At 40.3% G+C, this 18722-nt stretch overlaps 1 protein-coding gene across 1 annotated transcript in view; it reads right to left on the reverse strand.

Moving 5' to 3' along the window:
- Pkd1l1 (polycystin 1 like 1, transient receptor potential channel interacting) overlaps positions 1-18722 on the reverse strand; it is a 141763-nt gene that overhangs the window by 77233 nt on the left and 45808 nt on the right. The window contains exons 17-23 of the mRNA XM_047562147.1: positions 17560-17739; positions 16413-16490; positions 13845-13987; positions 12493-12613; positions 9171-9282; positions 3872-4067; positions 3069-3125 (exon numbers count right to left, since the gene is read on the reverse strand). Of these exons, the coding sequence (XP_047418103.1) occupies positions 3069-3125; positions 3872-4067; positions 9171-9282; positions 12493-12613; positions 13845-13987; positions 16413-16490; positions 17560-17739 (887 nt within the window). The remainder of the gene's footprint in view (positions 1-3068; positions 3126-3871; positions 4068-9170; positions 9283-12492; positions 12614-13844; positions 13988-16412; positions 16491-17559; positions 17740-18722) is intronic.

An 18722-nucleotide genomic window follows, 5' to 3' on the forward strand; every position in this document is an offset into this window, starting at 1 on the left:
CTTCCAGGGCAACACTGTCCACAAACAGTGGACCTTCTCCACTTTCTATTTCCCTGACTGGGGAAGCCATAGAGCAAAGATGTTGGGAGCACAAGAGGAAAGAGTTGGAGTACCTAAGTCTTCATGGATAAGACCCCCACTGAAAACCTACTACAGAACATGTGTGAGTGAATAAACTTCCATCTATTCAGTTACTGAGATCTCAGGATTATTTATTATAGCATCTGACATTACTTTAACTAATATGGTTTGTGTCTTAGGAGGCTTAATCAAGTCAGAAGACAGATGTGCTAAAAAATAAAAAGAAAAGATACTACAAATCAGAAAAGTGTTAAAGTGCTGTAATAAAGTCATGTGCAGAATTTGTCTAGGGTAAAATGAACCCTGCTTTTGGAGCTTTGATGATTTCATAGAGATTATAGCATTTGAATCTAGCCTTCAAGAGAAAGTAATGATTTCCCAGGATAAGAAATAACATTTACCAAGTTAAGGAAAAGCTTATTATTTCAGGGACATTAGGAACATCCAGAGTGACTGAACGTGAAAGGTGATTATGTCAGGAGGTATTGAAGATGAAGTGCAGAGTGAGCTGGAACCAGGTAGAGTCCTTGAATGCTATGAAGAAGAGCTAAATTTTTTCCTCAGAAAACTAGGAAGTCATTGAGTAGGAAGCCAAATGTGTCTTAGGAAGACAGTCTATCAGAAGAGAGGAGGGTTATTGCCAAGGGAACCCAGCCTTCCTCCCCAGAATGGTGATGCTTGTGCAATTCAAGATGTGGAGGATGAGACTAGCAGGAGGGGTCGGGGAGGGAACAGGGCCATCCAACTGTGACTCATTCATTCATTCATTCATTCATTCATTCATTCCTTCATTCTACACCTGTATTCCTGCCATCATGGAGTTTACAATACAGTGAGGAAAGAGGGGTAATAAAGAAGGAAGTGAGATGGATGCTGACTGTAAAAATACTGAAGGAGACAACCCAAGTAATATAAAGAGAGGGTGAAGGATGAATCTCTAAGGAGGTTACATTTGAGCTCAGAGGCAAAGGAAAGGTTTCAGCTATTGCCCAGCAAAGGGGTAAGCATGGCAGGAAGAGGGACCACAATCCTGACTCTGAGCCAGAACAAGCCTGGAGGATGTTGGGAGAACAGAAAAACATGAGAGGAGAAATGATGGGTAAAGAGGAGCCAACATGCACTGAGAAGCCATGGATGGGTGTTCGGGAGAGTGGCATCAACGGGTGAGGCTCTCATGATGATTCTCTGGCTGCTCTGTGACATGTGTTGTAAGGTGGCAAGAGAGGAGGCAGAGAGAACAGTGAAAAAGATGCTTAGCCTGGGGGAAACATGCCCTGTTCTTAGGTTAGAGAGGAGGGCAGCAGAGCTGGAAGAGCAGGAAGAATCTGGCTATGTTTTTGAAGAACTAACAAGACTCAACCTATAAGTGGATGGATGAGGAAAAGGTGACACTGAGGTTTTCACTGCAGATTTGGGTGGATAGTGCTACCCTGTCCTGAGCTGGGAGGGGTGAGGTGAGAAGTGGGTGGGGGAGCTCTACCTTGTCATGTTGGAAATGTGAGGTATGTAGTTATACCCATGGAGCTGGAGTACTTGAGAGAGGGGTGAGCAGGAGATATAAGACGTAGAGTCATTAGGGTTAAAGGACTTGATGAGAGTGCCCAGACAGAATGTGTGGACAGAGAAGCCTAGGAGTCCCAAGCCAGAATCCTGAACCACTGACCACATCAACAGAGACAAAGAGAAGACGACCATGGTTTTGTGTCATGAAGCCAAGAGAAGTGACTCTGCGAGGAGGGGAAGACTCCCACAGACTGTCCTCTGAGGGAGAAGAGGGTGAGGAGAAGTGTCCGGTGGACTTGGCAGCATGAGGAACCCCAGTGACTTTGATGGAAGCCCTAGCAGTGTTGAGAAGCAGATGGAAGCCCAGTTTTCACAGTTTAAAAATGTGAAACAGACAGCGGGTATAGATCACAGCAAGCTTGGAACTCACTTTCTGAATGCTGTTAAGGGGTAGGTAAAAATGAGGGGATGGCTAGAAGACAGTGTAATGTTACCAAAGAGATTTTAAAAAATAAATAAATAAACAAGATTTTAAGAATGTAGGGTATCATTTCTATTTCTCAGAGGGAGAAATAGAAAAATCCACAAAGAGAAAGCTCAACCCAAGGTGGAAAATCCCAGAGAATGCAAAGTGGGAGAGGGGTGGGACCACTAGCAGCAGCCACTCAGGCTGGGCACAGCCTGACTAGGAGGAGCCTTTGTCATCCAGGCTGAAATAAGGCACCAAGGGGTGTCCCTGGATGGGGAACACAAAATGAGGGACAGATGCCTGCTGCGGGTGGGGAATCCTTTCTGTGGTGACTGAATGTGGGAGATGGGTGTGTTTCACCCATCCTGCAGACTGGTGTCAATGAGGAACTCCCATGGGCTCTCTAAAGTGTGACAGAGCTAGAATATCTGTTGAAGGGGCACAGAGGAACCTAAGATATTTGAGGAAAAAAAAAAAAAAAAAAAGAAGGAATGACAATGGGAAAATCCAATACCATGCGTTAATAATAAAGAATGTCCCCCTCATCAAATGATTCCTAGCATGGATAGCTCTTGTGTTTATTCACTACTTTGGGTTTCCAAATTTCTATAAAAAGAAATGAAGTTCTTCAGCCATGATTTGAGATGCACAGTCCCATTCACAAGAATTCTTAGGAGAAAGTCATGTTTCTAATCTAAGTGTCAAAATATTGATACAGAATATTCTTCAAGAACCGATAATGGTTGGGCAATGTGGCACAGGCCAGCAATATCAGTGACTCAGGAGGTTGAGGCAGGAGGATTGCAAGTTTGTGGTCAGCCTGGGCAGCTTAGTGAGACCCTGACTCGAACTAAAAAACAAAAGTTGGGGATGTAACTGGGCAATACAGCATCCCTGGGTTCAATTCCCCAGTATCAAAAAATAAAATAATAATAATAATAATATAAAGAATTGATCATGGCCTCATAATTATGGAAAAAAACAGGAAAATAAACATGGAAAAAATAGCACTTACCTTATTAGAGAAGCTTATAAGATTTCTCAACATAAGAACAGAATGAATTATTTCTTCCTGAATAGCAAAAACAAGTAAACAAAAAACAACAATAAACAGACAAACAAAAAAAGAAGAAAAAGAAGAAAGAAATTAGTGTATTAGTTCAGTTCCAGCCTGCTTATGTAAAAGTAGAACAGACTTTTTGCTTTCAGGTAAGAGATGACCTGGAGCCAGCTCTTCTCCAGCAAGATCAGCCTCTTCCTATGTACCCCTGGCCAATCTCACATCCCATCAGAAACTGATATGAGAGAGGAGGAAATAAGGGGACATAACTAATGGAAACTTTGAAAAAAGTTCAGAGACAAAAACAGAGGAAGAAAAACAGTTCAAGTGAAGAATTTTACAATGAAACAAGATAGGTTCTTTGTAGATGTGAATGATCTCTAGTGACCACTATAAAACAGAGGTGCAGAAATGTGAACAAAGATGGTAATCTTTGATTATATAATCATTTCTTAAGAAGTTGCACAAAATAATCATTATCAAGAATATAGTTGTCAACAAGATAAAATCAGATTGGATTTACATAATTTTAATTTACAGTAGAGGAATTATCTATCATGATGATTGACTTGCAGTGTTCATTGATGAGACATGTCAGCAAGCGAGAGAGACCAAACTGGTGCATGGGAGCCAAGCTGGCTGGTCACCTTTCTTGTCAGTTTCATCAGTATGACTACTTGCTGGGAGTCAAACAGTCACAGACTCCACTACCTGACACAGGTTTATAGACCCTGCCCTCACTGTGCCCTGGGTCATACCTGATCTGCAATAGGTAATTTACATACAGAAGAAATCAATGCATCCTGTATCTGTGACCATTGTCCACACGATGCATTTCTGTTCTCCTTAGCCAAACGACTCAGGATCCCAGTGATCATGGTGACATAGTTCTTCATTTCCAGATAACTTCCCATCAGCTGGAGGGTGGACAAGTTTTTCAGACTGGAATTATATCTGAAGAAAACACAAGAGTTATCAAGATCAGACACACTATAAAACTATTCATCATGCCTACTAAGGATGGAAGGAATTTGGTGTTTGGGGTGAGTCAGGAAAGAAAGAGAATGACATAAATGAGAGTTGGTCTGTACAACATCTTATCAAACTCCCATAAAACCCTTTATTCAGAATTGAAAAGGGCTCAAGAAGCCACATCAGGTGAGGGAATGTAGTCCAGTAGATACCACAATGGCTGGAGCTGGATGAAGTTCCACAGCCTCCTAATAATTCACAGTTGGTACTTAATGCTCAGATGCATGATAGAGTGGATATGCATACTATTGTGGTTTCGAATAAAATTACAAGTTAATGACTTCAGATTTCAATAACTGGGTATTAGTTTACTTATTTAGAAATTATATATTTCAGTTATTTGCCCTTGGAAAGACAACATGAAGCCTTGGAAATAGTCTAGTGTACAAGGTCAATGGCCAGTTCAAGCCCTTACCCTGAAATTTCTTTGCTGTATGACCTCCAAAGCAACGTTTACCAAAATAAATGAGCCTCAGTTTCCAAATGCGTAAAATAGAAATTCCAACTCAAAAATGTGTGAGGACTTAGCATGTATGCTTAAGCACACATTTGACCAATGAATTAATGAATAATTAACAGAGACCAAGACCATAGGATACCAGACTGAAGATAAAAACACACAGATAAATCTGAGCAGAATCACCATGGGCTATACAAAGAGGGGAAACACACTTCACACAATAAGTCTTGCTAAGTCAATAAATGTAAACAAGCCAGGCAAACAAAAACAATGACAATAAGCTAGGAAAAAGGAACAGGTCAATACCCAGAGTGGCTGTGATGTATTTATCTAAAATGTCCAGTTCTCAATGAAAAATGTGAGACATCTGAAGACACGTAAAAATCTAACCAAAATACAGGAAAAATAAGCAGACAATAGAAATTGTCTTTGGGAAGACCTGAATGTTGGACTTAGCAAAAACTTCAAAGCAACTTTTATAAATATGTTCAAAGAACTAAAGAAAACCATAATTTAAAAATTAAAGAAAGGCATAACAATGAAAAATTAAACCAAATATTAATAAAGAGATGAAAACTATCAGTTGTGTGCCTGTAATCCCAGGAGCTCGAGAGGCTGAGGCAGGAGAATTGCAAGTTTAAAGCCCATCTCAGCAATAACAAGGCACTAAGCAACTCAGTGAGACCCTTTGTGGCTCAGTGGTGGAGTGCCCCTGAGTTTAATCCCCAGTACCCCCACAAAAAACTGTAAATTTATATTATAGAAAGAAGCAAATGGAAATTTTAGAGTTGCATGTACAATAATCAAAATGAAAAATTCACTAGAGAGGTTTAAAAGTAGATTTGAGAAAAGAAAGAATTTGTGAATTTGAGATTAGAACAATAAAGACCATGAACTATAGAAACAAAACAGTAGGAAGAAAATGAACAGATTCATGAAAATGCTGGGCACCATTAAGTCCATAAATTGCATTTTTCATTCTTTTCTTAACTTATTTAAAAAGCCATTGCATGAGATAATATCTATAAAATGTTGTCGTTGGCCTCATAATGCAGAGAAAGGTGATATAACAATAACACCACAAAGAATGGGGTTGGGAATGCAGATATATGGAATAAGGAAGTGACATTAAATGGCAGCTTGAACTTTCAGGGATACATGAAGACAACTAATAAGATGATTTATATCTATTTATATACTTCAAAACTCTTATTAAAATATATTGTACCCTCCTTTCTTTTCTAGTTGCTCTAAAAATAGATTACATAAAAAATCATAACATTGTATTGTAGCATAATAGAAGTTATTTATATAATATTAACTTCCAAAAAATGGAGCTATATAGCTGTAATTTTCTATATCTAACTGGAAGCAATTTAATATTAGTTTATAGAAGTTTCTAGTAAGTTAAGATTTTAATTGTAAGCTCTAGAGCAACAACTAAACAAATATCTGAGAAATATACTTAAAAATCATTAAGGGGGGGTCTGGGGTTGTAGCTCAGTGGTACGGTACTTGTCTAGTACATGTGTTTGATCCTCAGCACCCCATAACAATGAATAAATAAAATAAAGGTATTGTTTTCATCTACAACTAAAATATTTTTTTAAAAATCATTAAGGGAGTTAAAATGGTACAATACAATATATTCTTTTAAGAAAAAAGGTGGAAAATCAAGAAGAGAGGAACAAAATAATCATGGGACATATAGAAAACAAAAGTAAAATGGTATACCTACATTCAATGATACTAATAATAGCAAAAAAATGTGAATGGGTCATACAATCCAGACAAGATTCAAGAGACTGGCTACAAAAATAAGATTCAACTAAGGGATAAATTTTGCATTTATATTTTTTTCCATCCTTTCATTTCCAACCTACATTTGGAAATGAAAGGATGGAAAAAAATATAAATGCAAACAGATACTATAAGGCACCTAGAATGGTTTATTTATATCAAACTAAAAATAAATTAAGACAAAAACAAGTAATAGTGATAAAGAAGGATATTTCCCAATGATAAAATATCAGGAAGATAAAATATTATAAATATATAGGGACCTAACAACAGATGCTGTACACACGAAGCAAACACTGCAGAACTAAAGGAAAAGGGTAAAATGTCTTTTTAAAATTTTACTGTCAATAATGGGTAGAAAAACAAGGCAGAAAACCAGTGAAAATATGTAAAAGTAAAACAACAACATAAAGGAACTAGACCAAACAGACATTCATAGAACACTATACCCCCCCAAAAAGCAGAATATACATTCTTCTCAAGTAAAGGGTTTTCTAGAATACACCATAAAAGTCAGTCATTTAAAAAACCAATAAAATTTAAATTATTGTAATAACACAAGTACATCCTCTGACCATGATTAAATTAGAAATCAATGACAAAAATAAATTTGGCAAATTCACAAATGAGTGAAAATTAAATAACATGCTTGTAAAGAATCAATGGTTAGGACTGGGGATATAGCTCAGTTGGTAGAGTGCTTGCCTTGCAAGCACAAGGTCCTGGGTTCAATCCCCAGCACCACCAAAAAAAAAAAAAAAAAAAAAAATAGTGGTTCAAGAAGCAGCAGAAAGGAAAACACTTTGAAATTAATGAAGGAAAGCACATGGGAAACAGTTAAAATAGTGCTTGGGGGAAATTTATAACTACAAACTGTAAAGAAGATACCAAATCACTGATCTACATAGAAAACAAGGGGAAAAAAAAAAAAGGCAAATTAACCCAGACAAGCACAAGAAATTACAAAGATGATTTCAGGAATGAATGAAATTGAGAAAAATAAATGAAACCAAAATGTTAGTGGAATTTCAAGGAATCTGGCGTAGTCAATCTTATAAAGAAAGAAGTTGGGTTCAGGTTTCTCACCTCTCAAAGTTTACTACAAAACTACAGTAATCAAAAGAGCATAGTATTGGTTTAAAAGAGGTATCTAGATAAATGGAACAGAATTGAGAGTCCAGAAACAAAACTCAACATGTGGTTAATTGATTTTTGACAGAGAGCCCAAGATAATTCAGTGAGGGAAACTGTCTTCAACAACCTGTGCTTAGATGATTGGATATTCACATGCAAAAGAATGAAGGTGGACACACACACACACACACACACACACACACACACACATAACTCAAAGTGGGTCATAGACTTAAATGTAAGAGCTAAAAATACAAAAACTCTTAAGAGAAAATACAGAAGTCTGAAAAACACAAGGAATAAAAGATAATTAAATTGATCTACTCAAAATTAAGCAGGGTCTTCTAAAACTTATTCTTCAATGGACCATCAAGAAAGTGAAATGAGAAGAGACTGGGAGAATATATTTGCGGATCATCTTTCTAAAGGAATTTGTAGGCAATGCTTGTTAAGAACTTACACAACTCAATCATAAAAAGACAAATAACTCATACAAAAAATGGGCAAAGTAGGTGAATAGACATCTCCAAGGAAGATACTGGAAGCATATGAAAAGATGCTCAGCATCATCAAACAGGAGGGAAATGAAAATTCAAACTTTAATGACATTCATTAGAATAGCCATAAAGAAAAAGCAGACAACAACCAATGTTAGGATGCAAAGACATTGGAACCCTTATCCAGTGTTGGTGGGAATACAGCAGGGGGCAACCACTTTGTTAAACATTTGGGCAGTTCTCCAAATGCTAAAACTAGAGTTATCATGGTGATCAGTGTTATCAGAGGTTATGAGTGGTTATTAGAGTCACCAGTAGTTCCACTTCTAGGAATCTACTCAAGAGAATTGAAAGCACACCTGCACACAAAATCTTGCACAGGAATGCTCAGAGCAGAATGATCTGTTATAGCACCAAAGTGGGGGAAAAAACACATGTCCATCAATTTAAAAATGAAAACACAAAATGGGACATAGCCATACAATAAATAATATTCAAAAATAAAAAGGAATGAGGTACTAATATCTGACACGTATAGGTAAAACTCAAAAACATTCCTGAAGAAAAACAGTTATTAAATCACATTTCATCAATAAAAATAAAATAAATAAAATAAAAAATTTTAAAACATCACATTTCATATCATCCCACTGATATGAAATTCCCAGAATAGGCAAATCGGTAAACATGATGTAAAAGTAGTGGTTGCTTGGGGCGGGGGCTGGGAGGAGGAAACTGAAGCCAGGTCCTGGGGGTAGATGAGTGGCAGCTAATGAGCACATTATAATAAGTACATTTTATGGTGGTGAAAATGGTCTAAAACTAGATTATGCTGAAGGTTGCACAATTCTATAAGAGTATGAAGGACCAGGAATTGCACACCTTTAACCAGTGAACTATATGACATGTGAATGATACCTTCATAAACTGGTTTTAAAGAAAGAAGGAAGTGCCCACGGGCTCTGAGGTACTGGCACAGATGCCACAGAGAGGAGAGGACTGTAGTGATAGAATCCCGACTTCTCCTTTTGCCCACCCTGAGATGAGTTCCTGTCACAATTCTCCTCCACCTTGTTGCTGTCTCCTAAGGAAATATGGACACTGCTCCAGATGTATGCGTGGTGTGGTACTCACAGGTCCTCGCCGAGGCAGTCTTTCCCATGGAAACGGGGCAGCACGGTCACCGCCACAGTGCACGCCTGTGCCTTTGAGCCTTTGCTGTCTGTGATCTCAGTAGAAACCAAGACTGTGAGAGAACATGATAGGAGGGTCATCCTGGACAGGTGGCTACAGAAATGCCTCTTTACACCCCAACACCAACTGAGCAGCCCCAGGTGGATAAGCTCAGTCCTGGCAAAGTGCAGGATGAGAGGAAATTGGAGGCTGTTTGCCTTCCCAAGGTGCTTTCACTGTGGTTATCGACAAACCAGCAAATAGAATCTCCTTTGAGCAGATCCACATGATGAGATGATGATGGTTACTTCAAGGGCTACCAAAATAAGGCAGGGCATGGGAGTGGTACTTCAGGTTCTTCCACCCCAACATAAAATCTGAGTACAAGGCACTCAGTGCCAATCAGATGGGGAAGAGAAAAGGTGTCATGGAGAGTTGAGAGGCAGAAGCCACCACTATGTGCTGCAGGACTCATTCATTTATGTGCTCCCACATTCAGTCATTTGATCCACAAAAGATAAGCTTGTGGCAGGATAGGAGGTCGTGGATAAAAAGGATCATCTCTACCCTACAGACAACCCTGTCCACTAGCAACGTGAGGAGTACTGAAACAGAGGGAATGCCAGGGTAACCGGAAGCCCAGAGAGTGAAATACAGTCTCTGCAATTGTCTATGAAGGGTTGGGATAATATTGTAATCAGTTCATAAATCACATGAACAGATTTAACAGGTTTAGAATAAAGGTGAAGATGAATTCTGACTGAGGGAATTTCGTATGAAGACATAGAGATGTGGCAGGAAATGGTTCTTCTGGATCCTAGGAATCCCTTCAGATGATAACGGCTCCAGGTGTGCTGAGGAGACCTGCAGAGGAGCTCAGGTGTGGGTGATGATCAACTGGTGAGGGCCACAGGTGCAGATGTGTGACTTACACAGGAAGATCAACACTCCTATGCCCCCTGGGTATCTTCAAACACCTTCAACTTGAATCTCAATCTAAGGGTTGAGATTGGGGACTTAATTCTAGAGGTCATTTCTTCTCAAGATGTGGTCCAGAACACCTGCATCACTAGAAAGCTTGTCTACAAGAAAATTCTGGACTCTGCCTTTTCCCCAGTAATATTTTGGAGTCAGTAAATATTGTGTGGAACCCTGAAATACACCCACTGCATATAATGTTGGTCCTATGAATTATGATAGAGAATGTAAGAGAAAAAGCAGGTCTTGGGAAAGGCTCTTTTCAATTTTACACTCTTAGTAAGTGCCATAATAGTTTATGCAAAAGATGGAACAAAATAAGGTATGATTTATGTATCTAATTTTTTTTTTTTTTTTGCGGTGCTGGGGATTGAACCCAGGGATATGTATCTAATTTTATTTACCCTCTGATAAATCTTGAAATCAGATATTCATAGGAATTAATCATAATAATAGTGATAATTAGAAGCAATATCACACTTGTGAAGGACCAGAGTACCATCAGGAATGCTGACATTGCTCTAGGACTGTGACCTAAAGTCTGATTCTAGAAATTTATGTCAACACTGTGCTCAGGCCCTGCTCCAAGTTCTTCTGTTTTGCTATCTGCCCATCCCTGTGGTCTGTGGCTGCCCTCGTGGACAGAGAACCCTCATGCCCCTACATGCAGCTTTCAGGGGAGAGACATGCCAGCTCTTCATATAAGAAGGTTGCCCATAGAGGTTGGGCTTTCTTGCCTTAAGGACACATTCTGTTCTGACTCAGCTCTTAGCATGTATCCCTGGCTTCATGCCCACTACTGAGACTTGGGGGAGCTTGGGATGAGCATCCATTATGAGAATACTTTCCAGAAGACAGAAGGTGAATGTGGTTTTAGCATTTAAGGTGTTATCAAGGCAAGCCCATGAAAGTTAACATCTAACGTTCAGTCAACATTTACTGTGCTAGTCTTTTGTTACTTAACCAAACCTCAAGCTCAGATGGGAGTATAAAAGCATCACAATACAAAGTGGAACATGATTAGAAAGCTCACAGCTGCACTATGCTCGGAAAAGTTTTGCTCAATTTGACTGGAATCTAGAAGAAGGTGCAAGTGTTTCTAATTGGAAGTGACAGGCAAGATTTCACAGAGAGAGAACTTTCACTAGGCTCAAAGGAGAGGTGAGATTTCAATACATCAGGGGCATGAACTAGTTCAGGATTGGGGTTGATAATCTTACCAACTCAATTAAAATAATCTTCTATATTAGTGACTCTAAACCTTGCCTTTCCAGTGCAATCATCCAGAAGTTAAAAAAACAAACAAACAAACAAACAAAAAAACCAGTCACCCCAGAGAGTCTAATTTAACCACGTGGGGTTGCGTTGTACCTATCCAGGTACTAAATGATAGCATCCCTCATATGATCAGGTGAGGTTCATTCCCAAGTACTGATTTAGAAATGGACAGGACCTCGGGGGCATGGATAGGGGTAAAAAGTTTTCCACGCTATGGGAGTTACAATTTATATCTTGAATTCACCCCAAAAGTTCATGCATTCAAGGCTTAGCCCCCTTGCTTGGTGCTAATTAGAGGTGGTAGAACCTTTAAGAAGTGGGGCCTAGGGGAAAGTCTTCCTGTCATTGGGGGTGTGTCCTCACAGGGAATTTCATGTCCCTGCTTTTCTTCTTCCTCTTTCACACCCAGACTTGAGGTAAATGGGCTTCCTTACCACTTGCTTATGCTGTACCGTGCTGCTACAGGCACAAGGCAGTGGGGTCAATCAGTTATGGACAGAAATCTCCAAAACTGTGAGCCAAAATAAGCCTTTCTGCTTTTTAATTTGATTCATCTCAGATATTTGTGATAGTAGTGAGAAGCTGACTAACACAGGAATTACAATTTGCTAACTCAACCAGTACTTTACCCCACATTATTTTTTGTTGTTGTTCTGAATACCTGGATTTGGTTTCATTTATAACAAATGCAAGATTTACCAGATATAAGGCATATTTCATTAGTAAGTAAGAGATAGATTGGTGTTAAATATTTAATTTATATAAAAATTCTTTGCCATTTTATTATCTACATTATATGTTATTTAAAATTTAAGATATATATATATATATACATATATATTTGCTAATGTTAGTTTTAATGTTCTTCCTGCACCAAAAGGTAGGTAGTCAAACTAACCTAAAAACACTCAACTCATCAAAGTGAAAAAACAATTTAAATTTCTACATAGTTTTAACAATTTTTAGCTTTTGTAAATCAGGAGAAAAATGTCTGGAGCTCAGTGATCCAATTCACACTGTGACTTACCTTTGTAATTGTCTGAGGGCTCACCAGCTGGCAGTGCAAAATAATACTGGGTATCTCTCCCATGGTACAGGGTGTGTTTGGAGGTGTTTCCTATCTGGTAACTAAATTCATAATGGAAGTCCTATGGAGAGAAAAAAAATAGTATAGCTTCAATTGAATGGCATCATCTATAAATATACGTCTGCAACCTTCATTACACCCAAGGACATATGCTGCAGCCAGAAACAGGATGAATAAAAGCAAAACATGGTCCTCTACTGCACAACACATGTGCAGAGCTTTCCTGGTTCTCAGTTGCTCTACTCTGCCCTACAGAGCTCTCCTCCAAAGATCCAAAGCAGGAATGAGACAATAATCCTCACTCAGGGTCTGCTAACTCTCCAGCCTGGAAGCTCCTGTCAGTCAAGAATCAGACTGACAAGGGTTGCTCAGGGCGAAGAGGACCCTGCCGCACCCTGCAGTGACTAGGTACAGTGCAGACATGAGTAACGGCAGAGGAGGGAAGTGGAACACACACTCTCATGCTCTGTTAAGAACAGGGTCTTTGTAACTAGGCTCTGAGGGAAGACCTGGACCAGGTCTCTCCTGAGGACATGTGTAGGCCTCTTGGAGAAGTGACATAGGCAGGACAAAAGGGCAGAGGCAGGTAGTGTCCACAGCAAGGGAATAGGGAGGATGGTGCCAAGATTGCAATGTTGCACCCTGCCTGCCACCCAATCTCAGGAGGAAGCTTTTGTCCCTTCTTCACACACACCTTCTCTAATTACAAAACCCTCTACAAACAGAGAGAGAGAGAGAGAGAGAAAGAGAGAGAGAGAGAGAGAGAGAGAGGGAGGAAGGAAGGAAGGAAGGAAGGAAGGAAGGAAGGAAGGAAGGAAGGAAGGAAGGAAGGAAGGAAGGAAGGAGAAAAGGAAAGGGAAGGGAAAAGTATATCTATCCATAGTGACCTTCTCCATTGCCCATATCGGGAGAATAAGGTGAAGTCCAAATTAGAGACATCCCTGGGGTCAGGATCAGACTCCTCTGAGTCACCGTTCCTGCTTGTGTACACAGCGTTAATGGAGATCCCTGCTCTGACCATATGGTAAAGGCCCTGAGTGCCCCACTTTGGTTCCTATTGAGAAGGTCTGTCTCTCCTTCAAAATTGGGGGCCATTCTGACCGTCTTTCATTAGGAAGAAGGAAGGTCCCATTCATGTTTGGGCAACTTTCCAACATTTGGTTGCACACCCAAGTCCTTCACAGATGGGACAGAGAGGGATTAGTTCCTACTACATGCCATGCAGGCTCACTGTAACTTCCAAAAGTTGCTGCTACCTTCGGTCTCAGCACAGAAAAGGGGCTGCCACCTACCAGTTTTCCTGACATGCAGAACACACTGAAGATGGTGTGGGCCTCCAGACCATGGTGAGGCTGTACATGACAGGCCATGTCCTGTGGAGTTGGGTTGACTGTCAAGTACAGCTGAGCTTTGCCTAGTAAGTGGTGCTTTGAAGCTAAGAGAAAAATTGGATTGAGTTTTGAGCCAGGATGGAGAACAACAATAACCGAAGTTTTTATAGCACTTAAATCGCTTACAACAGTGATTCTCAAAGTGGGTCCCTAGACCAGCAGCATCTGCATTATCTGAGAATTGCTCAGAGAGGCAGATTCTTGAACCTACCCTCAGACCTGCTGAATCAAAGACTGAGATGCAATAGTCCATATTTCAACAGCCTTTCAGGGGGTTCTGACATGAGCTGGAGTTTGAGAACACTGCCTTAAAGTATGTATTAATACAAGAAGCATTCACTGGATACTTATTAGATGGGGAAGGCACATTCCTAGACCTGGGCAATGACAGTGGATGAGACAGACAATTTCCTACCCAGAAACCACACAACATCCACCAATACAGACCAAAGCCTGTGGGGAGAGGACTTTGACAGACAGGTCACCCCCCCTATATCAAACCTGTTCCATTCTTCGGGCTTCTCTTAAAGCCTCAGTCATGTACACATATAAGGACAGTTCAAGTTGAATTTATAACATTGTTACGTTAGATTTTCATTTTATTAACTGCATTAATATCATAAGAATTTTCCATGTCACCATATAATGCCCCAAATTACTGATATATATAACTGGATAAGATCTGTTGAGTAGTTACACCCCAATATACATAATTATTAGCTCCCAATGATTAAACATTTTATTTTCCACATTCTACTATTATTAGTCACTCTATAATGACTATTCTCATACATAAACTTTCTAATCCTTCAATGTATATTTCTTGGTATGAATTATAGGATGGACATTTGCATGCCAAACTACTTAAAATCTTAATGCTAATGATCTTCATCAAGCATCACAGTAGGGAGCTGGATCCTGTGCTACATACTAAGTGCTGGGTTGACACTGATCATGTGTTGTGTTATTTAAGGCAGCTCCTTCAGCACAGGTAAAATCCAAGAGGAAGTAGTGACTAATTCCCACCTGGTTGACCAGGAAAATCTCCATGAAAGAAGATGCATTTGAGCAAGCAGACCTGGGATACAAGTTTTATACTAGGTTAGGAAAAAGAACTGGGGATAAAAATAGGTATCTCAGCTGAAATAACCCTGGGAAGGCCAGACACACTGTGGCCCAATGTGCTAGGAAGCGCACACCAGGTGAGGGAAGCTGCCAGGGTGAGTGTGGGGCAGAGGAAAAGGAAACCAGGTAGGACACTTGGGGCCACAGCTCTCTGATCCCTGCTGTCCAAGGACACTGAATCAGACCCTGGGGCCCATGGACAAGCTCAGGGTGGGTGGGGGGTCCTCCTACACTGTATGTGGCCCGTCTAAAAGAATGGTCAATAGCTTGTCACTGGGACAAATTTCTGAAGCAAGAGAAAGGAGCCCAGTAGAAGGGTGAGTGGGTGGGATTGTTAAGCAAAAGCAGGCATTGCCCATCTTCAGGCACAGCAGGGACTTGGTTAAGCTTTGGCAGGCAGGGGCTCATCGTGGCAGCAAGAATCCAGAAGTCCTGTGGAAATCTTAGAGAGTCCCATCTACCAAGTTTCAAAAGAAAATGAACCTCATGTTTTCTTCCTTGGGTTATGTGAGAGTTAATGCAGGATGCAAGATTGGAAATGCATAGTGGGTTTAATGAATGCAAAAATGTGGACATTGAACTACACCTGTTTCTAGATAAATATTGTAGAATCCTCTGTGCTTGTTACATGGAACTAGAAACCTCTGGAAACAGGGAGGAGGAAAATAGCTAGAAGTTATCTGCAAGGATGATCTCAGAATGAGTTATGGATATGTAGGAAGGGATGTTGGGCACTGGGAAGGATATGCATGTGAGCAAATTCAAACCCAGGCAGACCACAGAACAATGGCAGTGATACCTTGTTGGGGTTTACATATATATACAGAGAAAGTCAACTTATCCAGTTGTCTTGCACAAATAAAATATACACATAATTTTCAAAAATAAAGCAGTTGAGAGGTGGGGGTACACATCTGTAATCCCAAATACTCAGGAGGCTAAGGCAGGAGGATCACAAGTTCAAGGTCAACCTGGATAACTTAGTGAGATCTGTTTCAAAATAAAATTAAAAGGGCTGAGGATGTAGCTTGAGTGATAGAGTGCTTGCTTGCCTAGAAGGGGTGAGTCCTAGACTCAATTCCCAGCATGGGCAAAAAAAATGGCAACCCTGTGTTAAATATGTGCCTGATTCCTCAAGGAAGAGTAAACCACAGAAACACAACCACTCTTGCTCCTGTTCTCTAACATAAGGGAGCTGGGGGCTGGCAGCAGGAGAGGAGAGTCAGGACCCTGGTGCAAATGTCTGCAGGAGTGACAAGTGATTGTAATTTCCAAGAAAAGATGCAAATACCACCAAACACTTATGGTTCCCCCACACCAAATCCAACTGGCAGAGTAACATACCCACAGATGCTTGTAGGACATATGTCTCTCCACTGCTCAGTGAGTATGGTTTTATTGTCACAACTGGTTCCTTGATACCTACAGAAGAGGAAGTGGCCGCAAGGAAGTAAAGGTCAGTGGTCTGAGGGACAGGGGTCAGGCAGAGCCCTGGCAGCAAGATCTGCCTTTGCTCCAGGGATGAAGGTAAAATAGGTCCTGGTTACACATCCAGATCCTACTTGGATATGCCACTAGATTGCCGATTACCACCTTCTCTAAAGAGATGAAATCCCATCTCCAGGCCTCTCCTGCCCAGAAGAGGCAACTTTGAATTTGGACCTGTCATCCTGGCTTAGAAATGGCACTGATTTCCCAAGCAACAAGAGAAGGCTGGTAAGATTTTATTTCAGGTGTTTACAATAGATTGTTTTCAATTTTGCTATTGAAAGAAATGATAAAGTATGATTAAGGAATTTCTAAGCAATTCTTAAGTCTTTGTGGAATGTTGGTTATGAGAAATTCTCAATCTGGGTATAAGTACTCCTCAGCAGGGACAGGTTGACCCCACACCACATACCTTTGAATCAAGAGAGACTTAGAAGATAAGGTTGATGACATAAACAGGGACAGTTTTTAAACATCTTAATTTTACAATGGTACTTCCCAAAATGTTTCAAGGAAAGAGTGAGGGGGAAATCACTGAAGAATGATGTGAGATTCAGAGTTTATGGGGTGGCCTAATGACACCCTACGAAAGGCAGCAACCTAACAGATGGGGCAAAATCAGCATGCCTGTGCTGGGGAAAATTGGACAAATCCCCAACTGCTGTGCAGGGACAGTTTCATTTTGATGCATCCATGTAAATGATTCATCCAGTGGCTCATCTACCCTATGAAAAGCCATAAAGGTATGTGGACACCAAGGTGATCGGTACATGCAGATGTGTATCCCCCCTCCTGTCTGTATATGGGGGCTCCAGGTATGCAGTAGAAGGTAGCTCTAGCCTGGGTAAAGGAACCTTGGGCTGTGGAAAAACACAAGTAGGAATGGTAAGACAGCTCCAAATACTTATTTACTAAAATGAAAGTTTTAGAAGAAATTGAGGGCTGCTATCCAGACTCTTCTGAAGCAGCTGGATATTCTAGGACACAAAGAACAAATTCATACCTGATGAGGTGTAACCTTGGAAAGCAGCTCTGCTGATCAGGGCCTTGGGCCAGTCAATCATGAGGGCAGGCTGAGCTCTGCCAGCGAGGAGGAAGGGGCCCACCAGGTTGTCCCCCTCACCAGGGCTTTCCTCCTCAGCGCTCATGCTCAGTCCTGACCCTGGGAAGCCCGTGTTGTTCCCTAAGAAAATCAACCAAGGTCATGGATGTTATGCTCCATGCATGTATGAATATAGCACAATGAATCCCACTTTTATGTAAAATTATAACACACTAAGTAAAATAAACAAATAAACAGTCTAAGGGTGTAAAGGAAGGGAATCAGCAGGAAGAAGGAAGGGAAGAAAAGTGGAAACATTGTGGAATTAAATGCAACAAGTTATTTTATGTGCAAGTATGACTCAGTCACAATGAACCACACCATTATGTATGATTATAATGCACTAATAAAAATATTCAAAAAGAGAAAAAGTCATGATCTCCTTAAAGCATGAATAATTCAGTGTTGATGTTAGTAACTATTTTTATGATTGCTGGATACCGCATGTCTATAATAATATCTTCAGCAACAAAACACATTAAAGTAATGCTCTTTGTCATCTTGTTATTAGTGACCCAATCATGTGTTCCTTTCTTCTTTTATTTATTCAACAAATATTTATTATGGTCTACCAGGTCCAGGTCTAAGAACCATATGAATGGAGTTCTTATAATCTAAAATTTTATAACAAAAGAGTCAGAAAAATAAACAAGTAAGTACATAGATCATGCATATCAGCTTGCAGAAGACATGTTTGGGTAACCCTAAGATGGCGGCTGGCGTTGAGCCAAGAGGTGGCGCATAGTTAGTGTTAACATGGCGTGATCTACTTTTGCCTAATTAGTTAATGTCTCCTCTGCGCTAGTGGTCAACAGATGTTTCTCATTCTTAATTGGTAGCGTAGCGCAAGCTCCAACCGTGCTACTTAGTCCTAAGCTGATTGGCTGCCTTAGGTATATAAGACACACACCTATAGATAGCACAGACGGATAAGCAACGGTTAAGCAGCACCTCTGAATGATGGCAGAACGCAGGTTGCAGATTGCAGAACGGAGAAGTAAAGCCACACCTCTAGATAGCAGAGTGAAGGACGCAGGATGCCAGAATGCACCTTTAAGAAGAAG

This window comes from Sciurus carolinensis, chromosome 8, assembly GCF_902686445.1.
Source record: "Sciurus carolinensis chromosome 8, mSciCar1.2, whole genome shotgun sequence".
NCBI classification, from domain to species: Eukaryota; Metazoa; Chordata; class Mammalia; order Rodentia; family Sciuridae; genus Sciurus; species Sciurus carolinensis.